The 18683-nt window shown below is 44.1% G+C and overlaps 1 protein-coding gene across 2 annotated transcripts in view; it reads left to right on the top strand.

Annotated features, from left to right (window-relative positions):
• The window catches only part of LOC126269845 (protein henna), a 108437-nt gene that overhangs the window by 19401 nt on the left and 70353 nt on the right, over positions 1–18683 (top strand). Inside the window, exon 1 of one of the 2 annotated variants that reach the window (XM_049974023.1) lies at positions 2874–3008. The exons of the other annotated variant lie outside the window; for it this stretch is intronic. Coding sequence (XP_049829980.1) covers positions 2961–3008 — 48 coding nt within the window. The 5' untranslated portion in view covers positions 2874–2960. Of the gene's footprint in view, positions 1–2873; positions 3009–18683 lie in introns of those variants that run through there. 2 annotated transcript variants of the gene reach the window in all.

Here is an 18683-nt window from a genome sequence, read left to right as displayed (position 1 = left end):
AATTTCTGAAGTCATTAGGGGAAGTGACAACAAAACGAATATTTACGTTGGTCTGTAGAATGTATGAATCTGGCGACATACTATCTGACTTTTGGAAAAATATCATCCACACTATTCCGAAGACTGTAATAGCTGACTAGTGGGAAAATTATCTCACCATCAGCTTAACAGCTCATGCGTCCAAGTTTCTGTCAAGAATGATATAAAGAAGAATGGTAAAAAATTGAGGATTTGTTGGATGACGATCAGTTTGGCTTTAGAAAACGTAAAGGCACCAGAGAGGCAATTCCGACGTTGTGGTTGATAATGGAAGCAAGACTGAAGAAAAATCAAGACACGTTCATAGGACTTGTAGACCAGGAAAAAGCGTTCACAATTTAAAATGGTGCAAAATGTTCGAAAGTTTGAGAAAAATAGGGGTAAGCTATAGCGAGAGACGGGTAATACACAATATGTACGAGAGCCAAGAGGCAATAATAAGAGTGGCAGTGGACGGATTAAAAAGGATGTAAGACAGGGATGTAGTCTTTCGCCCCTACTGTTCAATCTGTAGGTCGAAAAAGCAATGATAGAAAGAAAAGTAAGGTTTAGGAGTGGAATTAAAATTCAGAATGAAAGGACGTCAATGATCCGATTTGCTGTTGAGATTGCTATTCTCAGTGCAAGTGAAGAGGAGTTGCAACATCTGTTGAATGGAATTAACAACCTAATGAGTACAGAATATGGACTGAGAGTACATTGAAGAAAGACGAGAGTAATGACAAGTAGCAGAAATTAGAACCACGAAAAAATTTACATCAGGACTGAAGGTCATGAAGTGGAGGAAGTTAAGGAATTCGGCTACCAACGCAGCAAAATAACGAATAATGGAAGGAGCAAGTTGGACATCAAAAGCAGACAAGCACTGGCAAAAAGGGCATCCTGGCCAAGAGAGGTCTACTAGTATCAAAACATAGGCTCTAATTTTAGGAAAAATTTCTTAGAATAAACTTTTGGAGCACAGCATTGTATGATAGTGAAACGTGGACTGCGAGAAGACCGGGACAGAAGAGTATCGAAGCATTTGAGATGTGGTGCTACAGACGAATGTTGAAAATTAAGTGGACTCTAAAAGTAAGGAATTAAGAGGTTCGGCACAGAATCGGCGAGGAAAGGAATATGAGGAAAACAGTGACAAGGAGAAGGGACAGGATGATAGGACATCTGTTAAGACATCAGAGAATGGCATCCATGGTCCTAGAGGAAGATGTAGAGGGCTAAAGCTGTAGAGGAAGACAGAGATTTGAATACATCCAGCAAATAAATGAGGACGTGGGTTGTAAGTGCTGCTCTGAGACGAAGAGGTCTGCACAGGAGAGGAGTTCATTCCGCGTCAAACCAGTCAGAAGAAGACTGATGACTCATATACTACTGGTCTTTAAAATTGCTACACCACGAAGATGACGTGCTACATAAGCGAAATTTAACCGACAAGAAGACGATGCTGTGATATACAAATGATTATCTTTTCAGAGAATTCACACAAGATTGGCGCCGGTGGCGACATCTACAACTTACTGACATGAGGAAAGTTTCCAACCGATTTCTCATACACAAACAGCAGGTGACCGGCGTTGCCTGGTGAAACGTTCTTGTCATGTGTACCATCACGTTTCCGACTTTGATAAAGGTCGGATTGTAGCCTATCGCGATTGCGGTTTATCATATCGCGACATTGCTGCTCGCGTTGGTCGAGATTCAATGACTGTTAGCAGAATATGGAATCGGTGGGTTCAGGGGGGTAATATGGAACGCTGTGCTGGATCCCAACGGCCTCGTATAACTAGCAGTCGAGATTACAGGCATCTTACCCGCATGGTTGTAACGGATCGTGCAGCCACGTCTCGATCCCTGAGTCAACAGATGGGGACGTCTGCAAGACGACAACCAGCTGCAGATACAGTTCGACGACGTTTCTAGCAGCATGGACTATCAGCTGCGGTTACCCTTGCCGCTGCATCACAGACAGGAGCACGTGCGATGGTGTCCTCAACGACGAACCTGGGTGCAAGAATGGCAAAACGTCATTTTTTCGGATGAATCCAGGTTCTGTTTACAGCATCATGATGGTCGCATCCGTGTTTGACGACATCGCGGTGAACGCACATTGGAAGCGTGTATTCGTCATCGCCATACTGGCGTATCAACCGCCGTGATGGTATGGGGTGGCATTGGTTACACTTCTCCGTCACCTCTTGCTCGGATTGACGGCACTTTGAACAGTGGACGTTACATATCAGATGTGTTAGGACCCGTGGCTCTCCCCTTGATTCGATCCCTGTGAAACCCTAACATTTCTGCAGTATAATGCACGACCGCATGTTGCAAGTCCTGTACGGGCCTTTCTGGATACAGAAAATATTCGACCGCTACCCTGGCCAGCACATTCTCCAGATCTCTCACCATTTGAAAATGTCTGGTCAATGGTGGCTGAGCAACTGGCTCGTGACAATACGCCAGTCACTACTCTTGAGGAACTGTGGTATCGTGTTGAAGCTTCATGGGCAGCTGTACCTGTACACGCCATCCAAGCTCTGTTTGACTGAATGCCCAGGCGTATCAAGGCCGTTATTACGGCCAGAGGTGGTTGTTCTGGGTACTGATTTCCCAGGATCTATGCACCGAAATTGCGTGAAGTTTATTAGCCGCTCGTTGCTATTGCATAATGGACTGACGGTGGAGGTCGGTTCACAAACCGCGTCCGCCTTATCTGGACTATTTCCGTTCCTGCTGACGGCCAGTAGCGAAAGTCTTGAACACGCGGCGAGGGCGTCCCTGGGCGGCAGCGGTGACCTGCGCGCTGACCCAGGCCGGCCGCCGTGATAAGCGCGGCGGTGAGCGCGCCTCGCGCCACTCCAGCACAGCACCACGGCGCGCACAGACCTCGCTACCTCCCCGCACCCACCCACACGCCAGCAGACATGTACGGCCGGCGCCAGCACCTCGCCACAGAGCAGCAGCTCGATACGGTGAGTCTCTAGTGGCGGAACACTACACTGGTCTAACAGTCGACTGGTCAATGGATAGCTCGTTCTGTCACCCGGATTTTTCAGTTGAATGGAACCACCGATAGTATTTAATGTTTGCGGCCATGTCGACTATATGAATGTATTCACTACTATCTAGGTTTCACTGATTCCACTCAATATGGTAATATGACACAAATGGTTCAAATGGCTCTGAGCACTATGGGACTTAACATCTATGGTCATCAGTCCCCTAGAACTTAGAACTACTTAAAACTAACTAACCTAAGGACATCACACACATCCATGTCCGAGGCAGGATTCGAACCTGCGACCGTAGCAGCCCTGCGGTTCCGGACTGCAGCGCCTGAACCGCACGGCCACCGCGGCCGGCTCCGTCTTGACTCTTGTAGATATTGTGTTACGTGTATTTCCTAACCGACGGCATCCGATCTATTTTCTCCGTACTATCTACCTATCTACTTATAAGAAATACTATCTACTCTCTACCTACGTCAGATGTATGAATGTTTTAACTCAGTTTCCGGGTTTGAGACGTTTAAGTTACTTTACTTTTTCTCGCTTCTCTTCCGTGAACCATTAATAGGGTTCCCATTTATCTTGAGACAAATAACATATCTTATTTCAAGGATTTTATTTCAAGGAGAGCTGAATAAATAGTCTAAATTGGAAATTTGTGGTAAGTAAAACTGAAGTGATACCAGGTGTTCCCCAGGGAAGCGTCCTGGGACCTCTGCTGTTCCTGATCTATATAAATGACCTGGGTGACAATCTGAGCAGTTCTCTTAGACTGTTCGCAGATGATGCTGTAATTTACCGTCTAGTAAGGTCATCGGAAGACCAGTATCAGCTGCAAAGCGATTTAGAAAAGATTGCTGTATGGTGTGTCAGGTGGCAGTTGACGCTAAATAACGAAAAGTGTGAGATGATCCACATGAGTTCCAAAAGAAATCCGTTGGAATTCGATTACTCGATAAATAGTACAATTCTCAAGGCTGTCAATTCAACTAAGTACCTGGCTGTTAAAATTACGAACAACTTCAGTTGGAAGGACCACATAGATAATATTGTCGGGAAGGCGAGCCAAAGGTTGCGTTTCATTGGCAGGACACTTAGCAGATGCAACAAGTCCACTAAAGAGACAGCTTACACTACACTCGTTCGTCCTCTGTTAGAATATTGCTGCGCGGTGTGGGATCCTTACCAGGTGGGATTGACGGAGGACATCGAAAGGGTGCAAAAAAGGGCAGCTCGTTTTGTATTATCGCGTTATGGGGGAGAGAGTGTGGCAGATATGATACATGATTTGGGATGGAAGTCATTACAGCATAGACGTTTTTCGTCGCGGCGAGACCTTTTTACGAAATTTCAGTCACCAACTTTCTCTTCCGAATGCGAAAATATTTTGTTGAGCCCAACCTACATAGGTAGGAATGATCATCAAAATAAAATAAGAGAAATCAGAGCTCGAACAGAAAGGTTTAGGTGTTCGTTTTTCCCTATCGCTGTTCGGGAGTGGAATAGTAGAGAGATAGTATGATTGTGGTTCGATGAACCCTCTGCCAAGCACTTAAATGTGAATTGCAGAGTAGTCATGTAGATGTAGATGTAGATGTAGGACTATGGGACCAAACTGCTGAGGTTATCGGTCTCTATGAATACGCACTACTTAATCTAACTTAAACTGACTTACGCTAAGGACAACACACACACACACACACACAAACACAAACACACACACACACACACACACACACACACACACACACACATGGCCGAAGGAAGACTCGAACCTCCGACCGGGGGAGCCGCGCGAACCGTGACGAGACGCTTGAGACCGCACGGCATCCCCAAACGGCAATAAATAGTCCTTAGGGATAGCATACGGCCACACTGTACCACTGATCTTGCCAAATACAGATTAACATGTCGACACCGTGTAGATGAATCTAGGCAAAGGAAGAAATTTCTTCCAAGCCACGATCCTGAATCGTCAAAGACTTTTTTTTCAACATCGAGGTCGTTCGGAGAATGCACATTATTCATGAACAAACAATAATGGTGCAGGCCATTTACTAAATTGAAGTTGTTCACAAGTAGCTTTACGTTGAGTTACGTCCATTTGAAAATAGCCTTAGCGGCCTTTGCTGTGATGCGTTCTGTGCCATGCCTAATGCGCAACTCGAATAACTCATAAAGAACTGGTTGAAAAAAACTATGTTCTTTAATACAAAATGGTCCTCACTGTGTTATGTAAGTGAGTGGCAGAAGTGACGACGAACGTACTCCACGCCACTGCGCCGCACACTTCGTAAATCTGACTTAAGATGTTATAAGCAGTTCATAACGCCTTTCTGAACTGAGAGAGTGCACGATAGTAGTTATAAATAAAGATTTAGTCGGCACTTTGCAATAAAAATCGACTGGCTCCCCTTCTTCTTCTCTGAGAACACATTTAAAGTGTATATTGACATGTTGTAGCCGTTTATTGTCCTCCGGTTTACTTGTATGTCGATGGGATGTTATTTTCTTAACAAGACGCTGCCCCACCCTCACTGGAGGTGTAAAGCCTGGTGCCTGTCTCGATGTTCCTAATATGCGACTCTGTTTTACAGGCATAATTGGTCCCTTCTACGGCGTTAGCTAATTCATAGATTCAAATTGGATGTTGACTGTATGTGGTGTTTGAGTTTGGAGCAATTTGAGGCCAACGAAATGGTCCTGATGTCTATTTATGAAACACTCACTTTGAAACCTGATTATCAAACACATGTACAACTTAAACTGTGACGAACTAAAATAGATCCAAAATTGTCGCACCGAAAGGCATACGTTTAGCTGAACAAAAACTGTACTGTACTAAACGATACTTGGATGTCAGTTTATTATCAGAACTGTCTACACTGTTTTTGTTTGTCTTCAGTCCAAAAACGTGTTTGAAACAGCTCTCCATGCTAGTCTATTCCGTGCAAGCCTCTGCATCTCCGAAAAACTACTACAACCTAACTACTCCAATATTCCTCCTATTGAATCTGATTACTGTATTCATCTCTTGGTCTCTCTCTACAATTTTTACTCCCCCCTCCCGCCGGTGTGGCCGAGCGGTTCTAGGCGCTTCAGTCTGAAACCGCGCGACCGCTCCGGTCGCAAGTTCTAATCCTGCCTCGGGCATGGATGTGTGTGATATCCTTAGGTTGGTTAGGTTTGTTAAGTCCCATAGCGCTCAGAGCCATTTCAACCCCCCCCCCCCCCCCGCCCTCCCCGTACTTCACTCCAATATTAAATTGGTGAGTCTTTGATGTCTCAGAATGAGTTCTATCTACCTGTCCCTTCTTTTAGCCATGTAGTGCCACAAATTTGTTGTCTCCTCAATTATATTCAGTACCTCCTCCTTAGTTATGTGATCTATCCTTCTAATCTTCAACATTCTTATGTAGCACAAGATTTCAAAAGCTTCTGTTTTCTTCTTGTCTGAACCTTTTTAGCGTCCACGTTTCACTTCCATACATGGCTACACTCTAGACAAATACCTTCAGAAAAGATTTCCTAACACTTACATCTATGTTCGATATTAATAAATTTTTCTCCTTCGGAAATGCATTTCATAAGTTATTTTTCCGCCCAAATGCAAAACTCACCTACTACTTTAAACGTCTCGTTTCCTAATCCAGTTTCCTCAGCTTCAACAAATTTACTTCGACTACATTCAATAATCCTTGTCTCGCTTTTGTTGATGTTCATTTTATATCCTCCCTTCAAGACACTGTTCATTCCGTTTAACTGCTTCTCCAAGTCCTTTACTGTCTCTGACAGAATTACAATGTCATAGGCAAACCTCAAAGTTTTTATTTGTTCTTCCTGAACTTTAATTCCTACTCCAAATTTTTCTTGGGTTTTCTTTACAACTCGCTCAGTGTACAGAATGAATAACATCGGGAATAGGCTACAACCCTGTCCCACTCTCTTCTCAACCGCTGCTTTCCTTTCATGATCTTCGACTATTTTACCTGTGTTCTGATTTCTGTACAACTTGTAAATAGCCTTTCGCTTCCTGTATTATACACCTACTACCTTCAGAATTTCAAAGAGGATATGCCACCCAACACCGTCAAAAGTTTTCTCTAAGTCTAAAAATGCTATAAACATGATTTGCCCTTCCATAACTTATCTTCTGCGAAAAGTCATGGGTCAGTATTGCCTCGCGTGTTCCGACATTTCTCCGAAATCCAAACATCTTCCACGAGTTCAGCTGTCTACACTACCTGATGCAGCTGACGATTTCACTATATTACCACTGTTATAGTTTTGTGGTGCTTTTGTCACATTATTGGTATCTCAGAAAGACTGAAAAGTGAGACTGAAGTCAGCAATAGAGAGCGACACTGTGGAGCACACGTTAGACAGTATTCATACATCCTTTTCAGCTGGAGTGAATCTCTCGAGAAAGTAGCATAGAAGAAGCGTCCACTGGAAGACACACTGATACCAAGTTGCAGGATCATTGTAACTATAAGCAAAGGTGTCTGTTAGCAAATCCAAGCCAGCAAGACGAATGAAAAACAGCAAATTTTATTTATATAAATATTCAAATACAATACTTGTCCAGACAATCTGTCTTAAAATAGTAGTATCAAGTAATCCCATTAGCTAATTGATAAATGCCTACCCCTCACACCACTGAAGCTACTTACAATAACTTCGTTCTCTTAAAACATCGCCTTCAATACTGGTCGAAGCAAACATAGGATGTGTAAGGGCTTCCCAGCGAAACTTGAGCAGTGTACTCGAAACAACAGGCACGCTAGCTCTGGGAAAGTCATTATGACCTTTTTCTTTGACTGGAGGGATCGGCTGTTCATTGACTTTCTGGAACACGGCGCCACAGTTAAAGCACAGCGGTACTTGGACACTTTGCAAAAAATGAAGAGAGCAGTCAACTCCAAACGCTGTAATATTCACGGACGGCATCATTCTGTTGCAGGATGATGTCAGTCCACATCTTGGCAAGCTCTTACGCATTCCACACAGTACCGATTTCTGCCCAACCGATTCCCATATTTTTGGAGCGCCCAAGAAAGGCTTTTATGGCCTTCGATTTACTTCGGACAAAGAGGTGCACGCCTGGATACATTCATGGTTCCGTTGGCAACCACAAACATTTTTCCATGAAGGCACTGACCGTTTTGTCTCACAGAAGGATAAATGTATTAAGAGTTACGACGATTTCTATTGAAATAATAAACAGATTACTTTCTTTTTTGCCGTCTGTCTCGTTTCCATTTGACTGCACTTCACAATTACTTTGCAGAGCTCTGTAGCACATGGAGGTCACAAAAACTTTATGTACCATTTTGAGAATCCTGTCGACCGACTCCCTCATAGCGGATCATTAACCAAACCCTAAGAGTGGCAATCGGAGGAAGCCAGACCTAAGTAAGAAAGGCACACGATAATTTCTGAGACATATTTGTCTGTTTGTAGCATGAGGTCGAGCATGGATGTAATGAATGGTGGACCTAGTAGAGCGGCTGCGAGTAGCGCTCATCACTGACGCTACCCCTGTTTGTCGTAATCACTCCTTTACCCATTCCAGGTTCCTGTAGTTTGGAAGTGAGGACAGGCATCCAAACGGCAATCTCCGGCAATAGTATCCTTAACATGTTTTATATGCCTCTACACGAATTTCAACCATCGTATGATCGCCAAACTTACTCTACAGCGACGATAACGCAGAAGCTCTTTTCTGTAAATTTAGATCAGTCACATTTTGCTGTCGAACAATTGCAACTGTGTTTGCAGGAATTTTCTTACACTACTTGCTGTGCACCTGTATTTCATCATCAGTTCAGTACGTCAAAACAGTTCTGATCATACAGACACCATCAAATTATCAAGGATAGAACGGTAGCTTCAGTTCGACTTCCGTATTTTTAGTATTATTTGACATGTATTATTTTGATAACTCGAGCTATAAAGATTAAAATACTAACTTCCGATTTAAATTGAGTTATTTTAAGAACAGAGAAATTTCATACTCACTGGATATATATTTTGGTGTATTCTTCTAGCCAGAGCTATAGCGTAATGCTTGTTTTCACAACATTTTGTATTTCATGTAATACTATGTTGCATTACGTAAGCAGGATGTAGCGAATTTGTCCGTGTATCGGATATTACAGTACTGTTTAGCCACGTATCGGATATTATATTAATGTTTGCAATGTATCGGATATTAAAATACCGTTTTGTACTCACAAACATCCAAAAACAAACATGTAGATGAAGAAGTAGAAAGGAGGTTACTACCTTGTGGAATTATATAACCTCAAGCTAATGAATTCGTGTGTTGAAAAAGGAAACAAAGTTTCTGACATACGGTCATTACATACGTGTTTGCGACCATTTGCATATCTAAATGTGATATCTTGAGAAGTAATTTGTGGCAGACACTTGACTCACTTCAGCAGACCACGTCTCCTGTAAGAAAATGGATAGTCAATGAGACCATTAGAAAGTACAAACTGATACATAACCTGATGAAACACCTTTAAAGTTTACGTATTTTTAAAAAGTTACAACCCTTCGACTATTTATGTTTGAGTGAAGACCTTAGAGGACAGGGCAAACACAATGCATTTTAGAGTATGTCAAAACTGTTGAACTGGGCTAAAATTCAAATATCAATTGTGTACATTGCATCTCAAATAGAAATTCTGAAAAATGCTGAATTCCCATAAACATTGGAACTACCATCATGTTTCAGTATTTATAACACCGAAAAAATATTTAAAACTTGAATAGTCGTGTTCAGAAAGAAGACACTTAAATTGTAATTTTGTCGTTAGGAGAATCAACAGCAATCACCGTGCTCAACTTCCTTTGGCCATTGAGAACGGGAACGCTACAGTGATTTTATATAGAATGTGATCATCACGAAGAAGAGGAGATACTAGGGGCGTTCAAAAAGTAATGACTGAGAGAGGTAGCGCAGTGTTTAGCACACTGGACTCGCATTCGGGAGGACGACGGTTCAAACCAGCGTCCGGCCATCCAGATTTAGGTTTTCCGCAATTTTCCTACATCTATTCAAGCATATACCTGAATTGTTACTTTGAAAGGGCACGGCTAATTTCCTTCCCCATCCTTCCTTAATCTGAGTTCGCTCTCCGTCTGTAATGACCTTGTTGTTGACGGGACATTAATCGCTAGTCTCCTCCTCCTCTAATAAATAATGCAACACGTTTTTCTGAAAGCAAGTTGGTTTCATTCAGGATTTCAATACACTAGTCTATTCTCCATTGTTCTAGTTAGGATAACCTTATTTTTCAATATAAACACCGTTCCATGTGACGACCATACGCCACCTTACTGGGAGGGTCTGTGTGCCCGCCATGGTACAACTCTACTGGTCGACGCCAGAGCCAACTTCTTGCTGCATCAATAATTCCCCATCTCCCAAATACTGCTTCCCGCGGAGTGCATCCTTCATTGGGCCTAACAGATGGAATGTGCAAGATCCCGACTGCAAGACAGATAAGGAAGAAGAGTCCAAGAAAGGTTTGGTGAACTACTCGAGAATTTTATTTGCATTTTTGTGGCAACGAGCAGGCTGAAGTCGTTTCTTGAACTTGCTGAAAGTAGAACAATACACTTCACCGTTGATCGTTGCACCCACCGTGAGGGAGGACATAAAACATAATAACCGCTTCAGAGTCCCAGAAGACCATCGTAGTGACTTTACCGGCTGAGGGTGCAGCTTCGAACTTTTTCTTCGGAGAAGGTTTGGTGTGAGGCCACTCAATGGATTGCCGTTTCGTCTCCGGTTCGAAGTCATGAACGCATGTTTCATCGCATGTGATGATGTTCAATAAAAATTGTCACGATCAGCCTTCTGTTAGGGGGCGAGAAATCCAGCGGACACACACCTTTGGGTACCCCAATTGTTGGACGAGTGTGTCAGCACTACCAACAGAGATGCACAGTTGAGCAGCGGGATGTCTAACATCTTGAATGAGAGTGTCGGAACGTTCCAACATTTTATCAGTCACAGCTGTGTACGCCTGATAGGGACGCAGCAGGAAGGACAGGTTTGCGCGTTCGTGTTGCGATGATGACAGACGCCTCGCCCAACGACTCACTGTGCTTTTGTTCACTGACAGATGTCCGTAGACATTCGCAAGCGCCTGCGAATACCTGCCATGCTCTGGTTTTCCGCCAAAAGAAACTCAATGACGTCTGTCTGCTTGGAACGCAGCTCCGTTACAGACGCCATTTTGAAGGCTATGTATATCGCCGCCACAAATCGGATCTTCATTAAGTATATGAGCTGAACCGTGAATGTTCCACGGTGTCCGACAGAAAATTCTGCATTTTTATCAACTAAAATTGGCAGAGAAATAAAAGTGTTGCATTACCTATTGAATGTCCTTCGTATTACGTTAAAGTTACGAACATCCGTTTAATACATTGGTGTCCAAAATTTGAGGACGAAAGTAAGTGCCAACTAGATTGCTCGATGAAACTTGATCACTACATAGAAAAAGCTGCTACGGTATAGTACAAGAGGTAACTGAAACCAGTACAAATGTACATTTTCAGTCAAAGATTATAACTGCATTGAAATCACCGCGTTGTATGATGGTCCCCTGGATATCACAAAAGGTGAAACACGGTTCTTAAAAGAAAGTGTGATCACCATGGACGGCAGCGCCTGCTCAGTAGCGAGCTCCCTCTCTGGCCATGAGGGTGGTAAGGACTTCTTGAGGTACGGCTCCCCATTGCTTCACCAGCCGCATTCGAGAACTGCTGGACGGTCCTTCCTGCAAGTGGGCATGCTGCCATACGGCTGCCAAACGTACACTCATTGACGAGAGGTGGGAACACGTAAGGCACCCAAGGACATGGTCGAACATGATCGGTTTGGTGGTTCAGGTGTTGTGCTGTGGATAGGCATAATGAAACGTGAGCGTACTGACCTCCATATCACTGGACACTGTGCAGCCACCGGTTAACGTTTTTGTGTCACTGTACTTCTTCCCCGTGTGCGTCCTTCCAGGCCTTCATTCGACCCTGACTTTATTTTGTGGATGACAACCCACGACAGTCTCGAATTGCGCAAGTGGAGGAGCTCTTCGACCGAGAGGATATTCGGCGAATGGGCTGACTTCCCCATCCCCCTGCCGTAAATTTCATCGAGCACGTCTGGGATGCGTTGGGGAGATGACCTTCAGCACGATAAAGGGCACCAGTGACCGTACAGCAGCTACTGATGACGCTGATGGAGGACTCTAACCCTCTACCACAAGAACTCCTTCCCAACCTTGTGACCAGGATGGGAGCACGTTACGGTTCCTGGTGACAAAACACCCGCCTTTTGCAATGCCCAAGGGGACCATTATGAATCGCGGTGAATTAGTGTAATTACTGTCTTTGAATCAGAGTGTCGTTTCTGTTCATCTCGTTGCGTATTTCTTTCAGTTACCTACAGTAGTTATTTCTATGTATGGGCAAAGTTTCATCGAGCTATGTTACTTAGTAGTGATACATCATTTGAAAGTTACTTTCATCTTCAAGTTTTGCACGGCAGTGTATCTAACCTAAATCTGAACAATTATGAATCTACATAAGGAAGTCCTCGTGAAAAATTGTTTTGAATTTCAAGCTTCAAATGGCTCTAAGAACTATGGGACTTAGCATCTGAGGTCATCAGTCCCCTACACTTAGAACTACTTAAACCTAACTAACCTAAGGACATCACACACATCCATTCCCGAGACAGGACTCGAACCCGCGATCGTAGCGGTCGAGCGGTTCCAGACTGAAGAGCCTAGAACGGCTCGGCCACAGCGGCCGGTGGCTTTCAGGAGTGCCTCGTGTTTGGCACGGGAAAACGGAGAAAGTAGTTGCTTGTCAGAAAGACGTGTCTCGTAATAACTAGGCATGTTAAAGTGTCGCCCAGTGTAGTGGCCATGATGACACTTTAATATATCTGATACATAAGTGGAATAAGAATCGACAAATGAATATTACTAAAATCTCGTAATTACCTTTTCTTAATTTGTTGCAGTTAACATTAAAAATCATTACGTAAATTTGTACAAATCTGCTATTTCGAACCTGGAGATACTAACCAAGCAATTTCGACTTCTACGAGATCATCGACAACAAAACCAAGAATATTGCGGTCCCTCATTTTCTTGGGTGAAAAAGGGGTCGTGCTGAACTCGCGTCAAATGTGGCGACACACTCAAATTCTGTCCAAGATACAGAAGTATGACAATATCACCGTCGCACAGTGACAGAGTTATTAGAACTGTTACGATAAAATTTTGTTCCTCATGGAAGTGGCAGATGCACTTTGTTTGTATGACAACGGCGCAAAAATGTCAATACCAATTGTCTTCAGTCGACACAGTGTTTCATTTTCACTTCGAAATGCGTAGGAATCTTTTAATTCTTCTCCTTCATAGTCTTATTTTTCTTCTGATTTTTCGTCTTCTTTCACCACAAATATAACTTTTCTTTACCTTCGATGTGTTATTGAGGAAATACAGTCAAGATATTTCTTAATGTTAGTGATGTTCTTTCACTATTCTCGAAAGAAAATGCAATGGCGATTCTTCAAACGGCAGAGTGTTGATGATCTCAAAAAAACGGTTCAAATGGCTCTCAGCACTATGGGACTTAACTTCTGATGTCATCAGTCACCTAGAACTTAGAACTACTTAAACCTAACTAACTTAAGAACATCATACACATCCATGCTCGAGGCAGGATTCGAACCTGCGACCGTAGCGGTCGCGTGGTTCCAGATCGCTCGGCCACCCCAGCCGGCCTGATAATCTCATCACCTCTTTCCATAGAAGCAACAAATAGAAGACAGATTTCACCTCTCCTTCCACATGATGTGACGCAGCAATGTAAATTCTAAATAGAGCTTCCTCTGTTTACTTTCTCTTCAACACAAAAATGGTTCAAATGGCTCGGAGCACTACGGGACTTAACATCTATGGTCATCAGTCCCCTAGAACTTAGAACTACTTAAATCTAACTAACCTAAGGACATCACACACATCCATGCCCGCGGCAGGATTCGAACCTGTGACCGTAGCAGTCGCGCGGCTCCGGACTGAGCGCCTAGAACCGCTAGACCACCGTGGCCGGCTCTTCAACACACTTTAACCCTGAAGTCAGCGGCGGAATCGTCCAAATTGGATTGCTTCTTTATCCTATGCCTGAAGCGTAACTGGGAGGGAGTTTGCGAGAGACATGAATGAAAGAACACATCATTCATACCGGCAGTAAATTTGTGTTTCGAAGTCATCGCACTCCCTCCTAGTAGCTCCTTGTCCTCACTCATCACTTCACTGCAGCTCTCTTACCAATGAAAAATCGCTTCCATGATTAGGTATCGAACCTGGATCCTTCGAGTGTGCGGTAAGACACACTAACCTCTGAGACACGACGGGCGATCTCAATAACCAGTTTCAAATTTGCTACTGGAGAGCGTAGTTCTGAAGGCCTGTTGTCGACATCTTGGGTCTTCTACCTTTTGCAGACAAGATGTCATCGGTAATATCAGTTACGCAATAATTAAGTAGCAATTCGTCGTAGTCAGTGAACAGAGGCCGAGTTAAGCAGTAAATTTCTTGATCGTGAGGGTCAAGCAGATCGCCTTGTTCCAAATGGGTCAGTAATTAGAACACGACGCGCCGGTCAATAACGTTCTCCTTGGCCTGGGTGATGCCTGTGCACACACACCCGCGGAGCTGTTCCTCGTAAGAGTACTGTGTACAGACTGCAAACCAAACTCTGACTGCGTTTACTCTCACGGAATAGTGTGCCGTGTTTGAAGACGCAAAAGCTGGCTGCATACGAGTGTTGGCGAGGTGCACAAACACAGCGCGTGGGCCGCCCACGTGCATGCAGACATACGTCTCGGTTAACGATCACCTCGTTCGCGGCTTCAGCACCCCTGGGGCGCTCACTGCGTTATTCGCCGCGGACGGCGTCGTTACTGCCAAGAGCCTGGGCTCGGCTCGTTACGTGACGGCCGGCCGGCGAGAAGGTCAGGAGCACGCGTGAGCTGGCCGCCCAGTGGCGAAATCGCCGCCGACTCGCATCGCGCGCTCGCCGCTAGATAAGGCGCTCTTTATCCTGCGTTACATACGGCGCTAATGTTTACAAATGCGTCTGATGATGGGGCAAGACTGCGTGTTTACGGGATCGGCGACCCTCATTAGGTCCTCTAAACGCCCAGAGGCAGACTGCCGAAATCACGCGTGTCGACCTCGCGATTATGTGACCTCGCGACCCGGCTCGCAGATAGGAGGCGCCGTTTCGTCACAGCGACTAGCCAGCGGCACACTGAGACGCACATTACGCACGAAACGAACCGGTCTCGACAGCTGAAAATAGCTCTTCACCCTCGAGACATTTTTTCCTTTTATAGTTCGAGTGCGTGCGTGTCCGTTATCGACAGCAACTCGTCCGCAGCACAGCGTTCCTTGTGGCAAGTGTTTTGGACCCGGCCTCGGCGGTGTCATAGGAACAGCTAAACTGCTAAAATATTCTGACTAGGCATGTATTATCCATATTTTTCTTACATTCTGACCGAAAGAAACCTGTTATTGCTGAAATCGATAGCTGCATCTTCAACACGTGAGAAACGCTCTACTCTATTACAGTAGATGTACATGCAGAGTACCTCTGCAACTTACGTCTGTGTCCTCCAAAGTTGCATATGCACGAAACACTCGCCTATCCACATTTTCCTAAGTTCAAAAATGGTTCAAATGGCTCTGAGCACTATGGGACTTAACATCCATGGTCATCAGTCCCCTAGAACTTAGAACTACTTAAACCTAGTCATCATGAGGCAGAGAAAATCCCTGACCCCCCCGAACCCGGGAACCCGGGCGCGGAAAGTGAGAATGCTACCGCACGACCACGAGCTGCGGACTTTCCTAAGTTACGTAACACTAATGCTGGTATATGTAAATAAAGAATGACCGTCTTATTCTTTCACTACAATCAGTGCTCTATAGATCTCATCGTCGACGAAACATCTTAAACCCTATCCGTTACAGCTGACTGTTACTCCCATCTGTGATTCGTCAATTGACTGCCTCGCCAATTCATAACCTATTGTCGTTACTCAACACTCCTTTCGTGCCTTCGCGAGTATTAACGGGACGTGACTCAATACTGGAGTGAGTTGGCCATAACGCTCAGCGAGGTATCATTTTGAAAGAAAAAGTGGACCAACGGCTCTTGTACAGATTTCCTTGGTGAATCGTTTCAGTCTGTCAGAGTATACGGTAGCAAATTCAGTCAGCCCTTAGCACTATTCAAGTGCCTGGCAATTCGACGTATTCGGTTTTGGAATCTGTAGCAGAATCGACAACTCGTGGGACAGGCTCACGCAATGCAACTTGCGTCTGTGTCCTCCGGACTGCCCATTCGCATTTCTCACTTAATGATGAGTGTATCATTTGGAAAAGAGATATAGCACATTTCCACTCGCAGCTTGTGACCACTGTGCGTACTGACGTTTCTGAGAAATTCCCGCTTGTGCTGTTCTTACACTGACTACCACGTCCAGTTGATGGGGTGCTGCTGTGTACATCAAATACGCAACTGTAGGTTGTAGGTAATGATGTCACGTGCAGGTTAATTTTCAGTATGACATGTTCGAGCTTATGTGGGAATCGAACAAGCATGGAGCACTATACCAACTCTAGTTAAAAAATCCCATAAAATGGCTCTGAGCACTATGGGACTTAACATCTGTGGTCATCAGTCCCCTAGAACTAAGAACTACTTAAACCTAACTAACCTAAGGACATCACACACATCCATGCCCGAGGCAGAATTCGAATCTGCGACCGTAGCAGTCGCGCGGTTCCGGACTGAGCGCCTAGAACCGCTAGACGACCGCGGCCGGAAAAATCCCATAGTGCCTTCTAATTTGATGCTGCGATCCGATGACCGATTCTTCGACAGTTGCTTACCACTTCCAAAACTTTACATAGTAGTCTGCCACATAAACTAGCGATCAGGAGATATGTGGGAATTCTTTGCTACTGTCACTTCCCAAGTGAAATTTCGATCGTTTTTGTGCAATGATCAGATTAGTCGTGATTTTGGTCTGGCTGGCACTGTCTCGTTCCTAGAGCAACACATGACAACTTTTGTCTACCAAATTTAGAACATTTATTTTTCTCTTATAATATTTCTGTAAGGAAGTTCCACTTAAGTTTGATTACGTAATCTCAAATAACTACATCTCACACCACTGACTACAGAAAAAATAGTGGAGTTATGCAGGTATGCTTAAATGAGCTATACGTTACGAAATTCAAACAACAAAACTTAATTTTTAGTCTATTAACAAGCAGCAGCGGCCAACGCATACGTTCGTTCTAACGAACAGGAACAAAAAGTACGTTTCTGTTATTGTAATGATGAAAACGCCTTTTTTTCTTTTTTATTGACTCGTTCGGATAGATCACAAGCAGCACAAGTGGCCCATTCTTCTGTGCAACCTTGAACTATCAGAAAAATAGAGAAACAATACAAAATGAACTTCTAACTCCGTAGTATGCTGAAATGAGACTTCTGCGTGTTTTTGTATGTATGTATGTGTGTGTGTGTGTGTGTGTGTGTGTGTGTGTGTGTGTGTGTATGTGTGTGCTACCCAGGATTCGGCCCTTGACATTCTCATTCAGTGTTGTACCGACGGAATTATCCAGCCACTCCAAGTGGGTCGCCTCAAAACTTTAGTTTTTCACTGTGACTTTGCACAGTCCCCATTGCGTACCTAGAAAGTACAGCGCCGCTTTGGGAGTGGATACGATGGAGCATGTATTTGACACAGCCTATGGTTGTTTCAACAATATTTCACTGTGCAGTTGAGCATACCCTGATATGAAACTTCCTGAGAAGCTAAAACTGTGAGCTGGACCGTGACTCGAGACCGGGATCATGTGTTTCCCTAGAGATGCTTTTACCAGCAATCAGGTTCACACGGAAGAGCACTACTGCGACTCCATGTGCAACCTCAACTCGCTAAAAATGGTCAACACAGTTGTGTTTCGCCAAGAATAAAAGAAATAATTTCTTTGCTGTGTATGTAGGCTGTTAAGGTTTTTTTATTGGTAACGCCACGTAGCGCTCTGTATGAAAATCACTGGCTGTGCTGTGTGCAGTCTGTGGCCGGGTGGCATTGTTGTAATATTCGCTATTGTAGTGTTGGGCAGCTGGATGTCAACAGCGCGTAGCGTTGCGCAGTCGGAGGTGAGCCGCCAGCAGTGGTGGATGTGGGGAGAGAGATGGCGAAGTTTTGAAATTTGTAAGACTGGATGTCATGAACTGCTATATATATTATGACTATTAAGGTAAATACATTGTTTGTTGTCTATTAAAATCTTTCATTTGCTAACCAAGCATATCAGTAGTTAGTGCCTTCTGTAGTTTGAATCTTTTATTTAGCTGGCAATAGTGGCGCTCGCTGTATTGCAGTAGTTCGAGTAACCAAGATTTTTGTGAGGTAAGTGATATGTGAAACGTATAGGTTAATGTTAGTCAGGGCCATTCTTTTGTAGGGATTATTGAAAGTCATATTGGGTTGCGCTAAAAATATTGTGTGTCAGTTTA

Source organism: Schistocerca gregaria, chromosome 1, assembly GCF_023897955.1.
Source record: "Schistocerca gregaria isolate iqSchGreg1 chromosome 1, iqSchGreg1.2, whole genome shotgun sequence".
NCBI classification, from domain to species: Eukaryota; Metazoa; Arthropoda; class Insecta; order Orthoptera; family Acrididae; genus Schistocerca; species Schistocerca gregaria.
The sequence above is the reverse complement of the archived record's forward strand: the minus strand, read 5'-3'. Positions and strand labels throughout refer to the sequence as shown.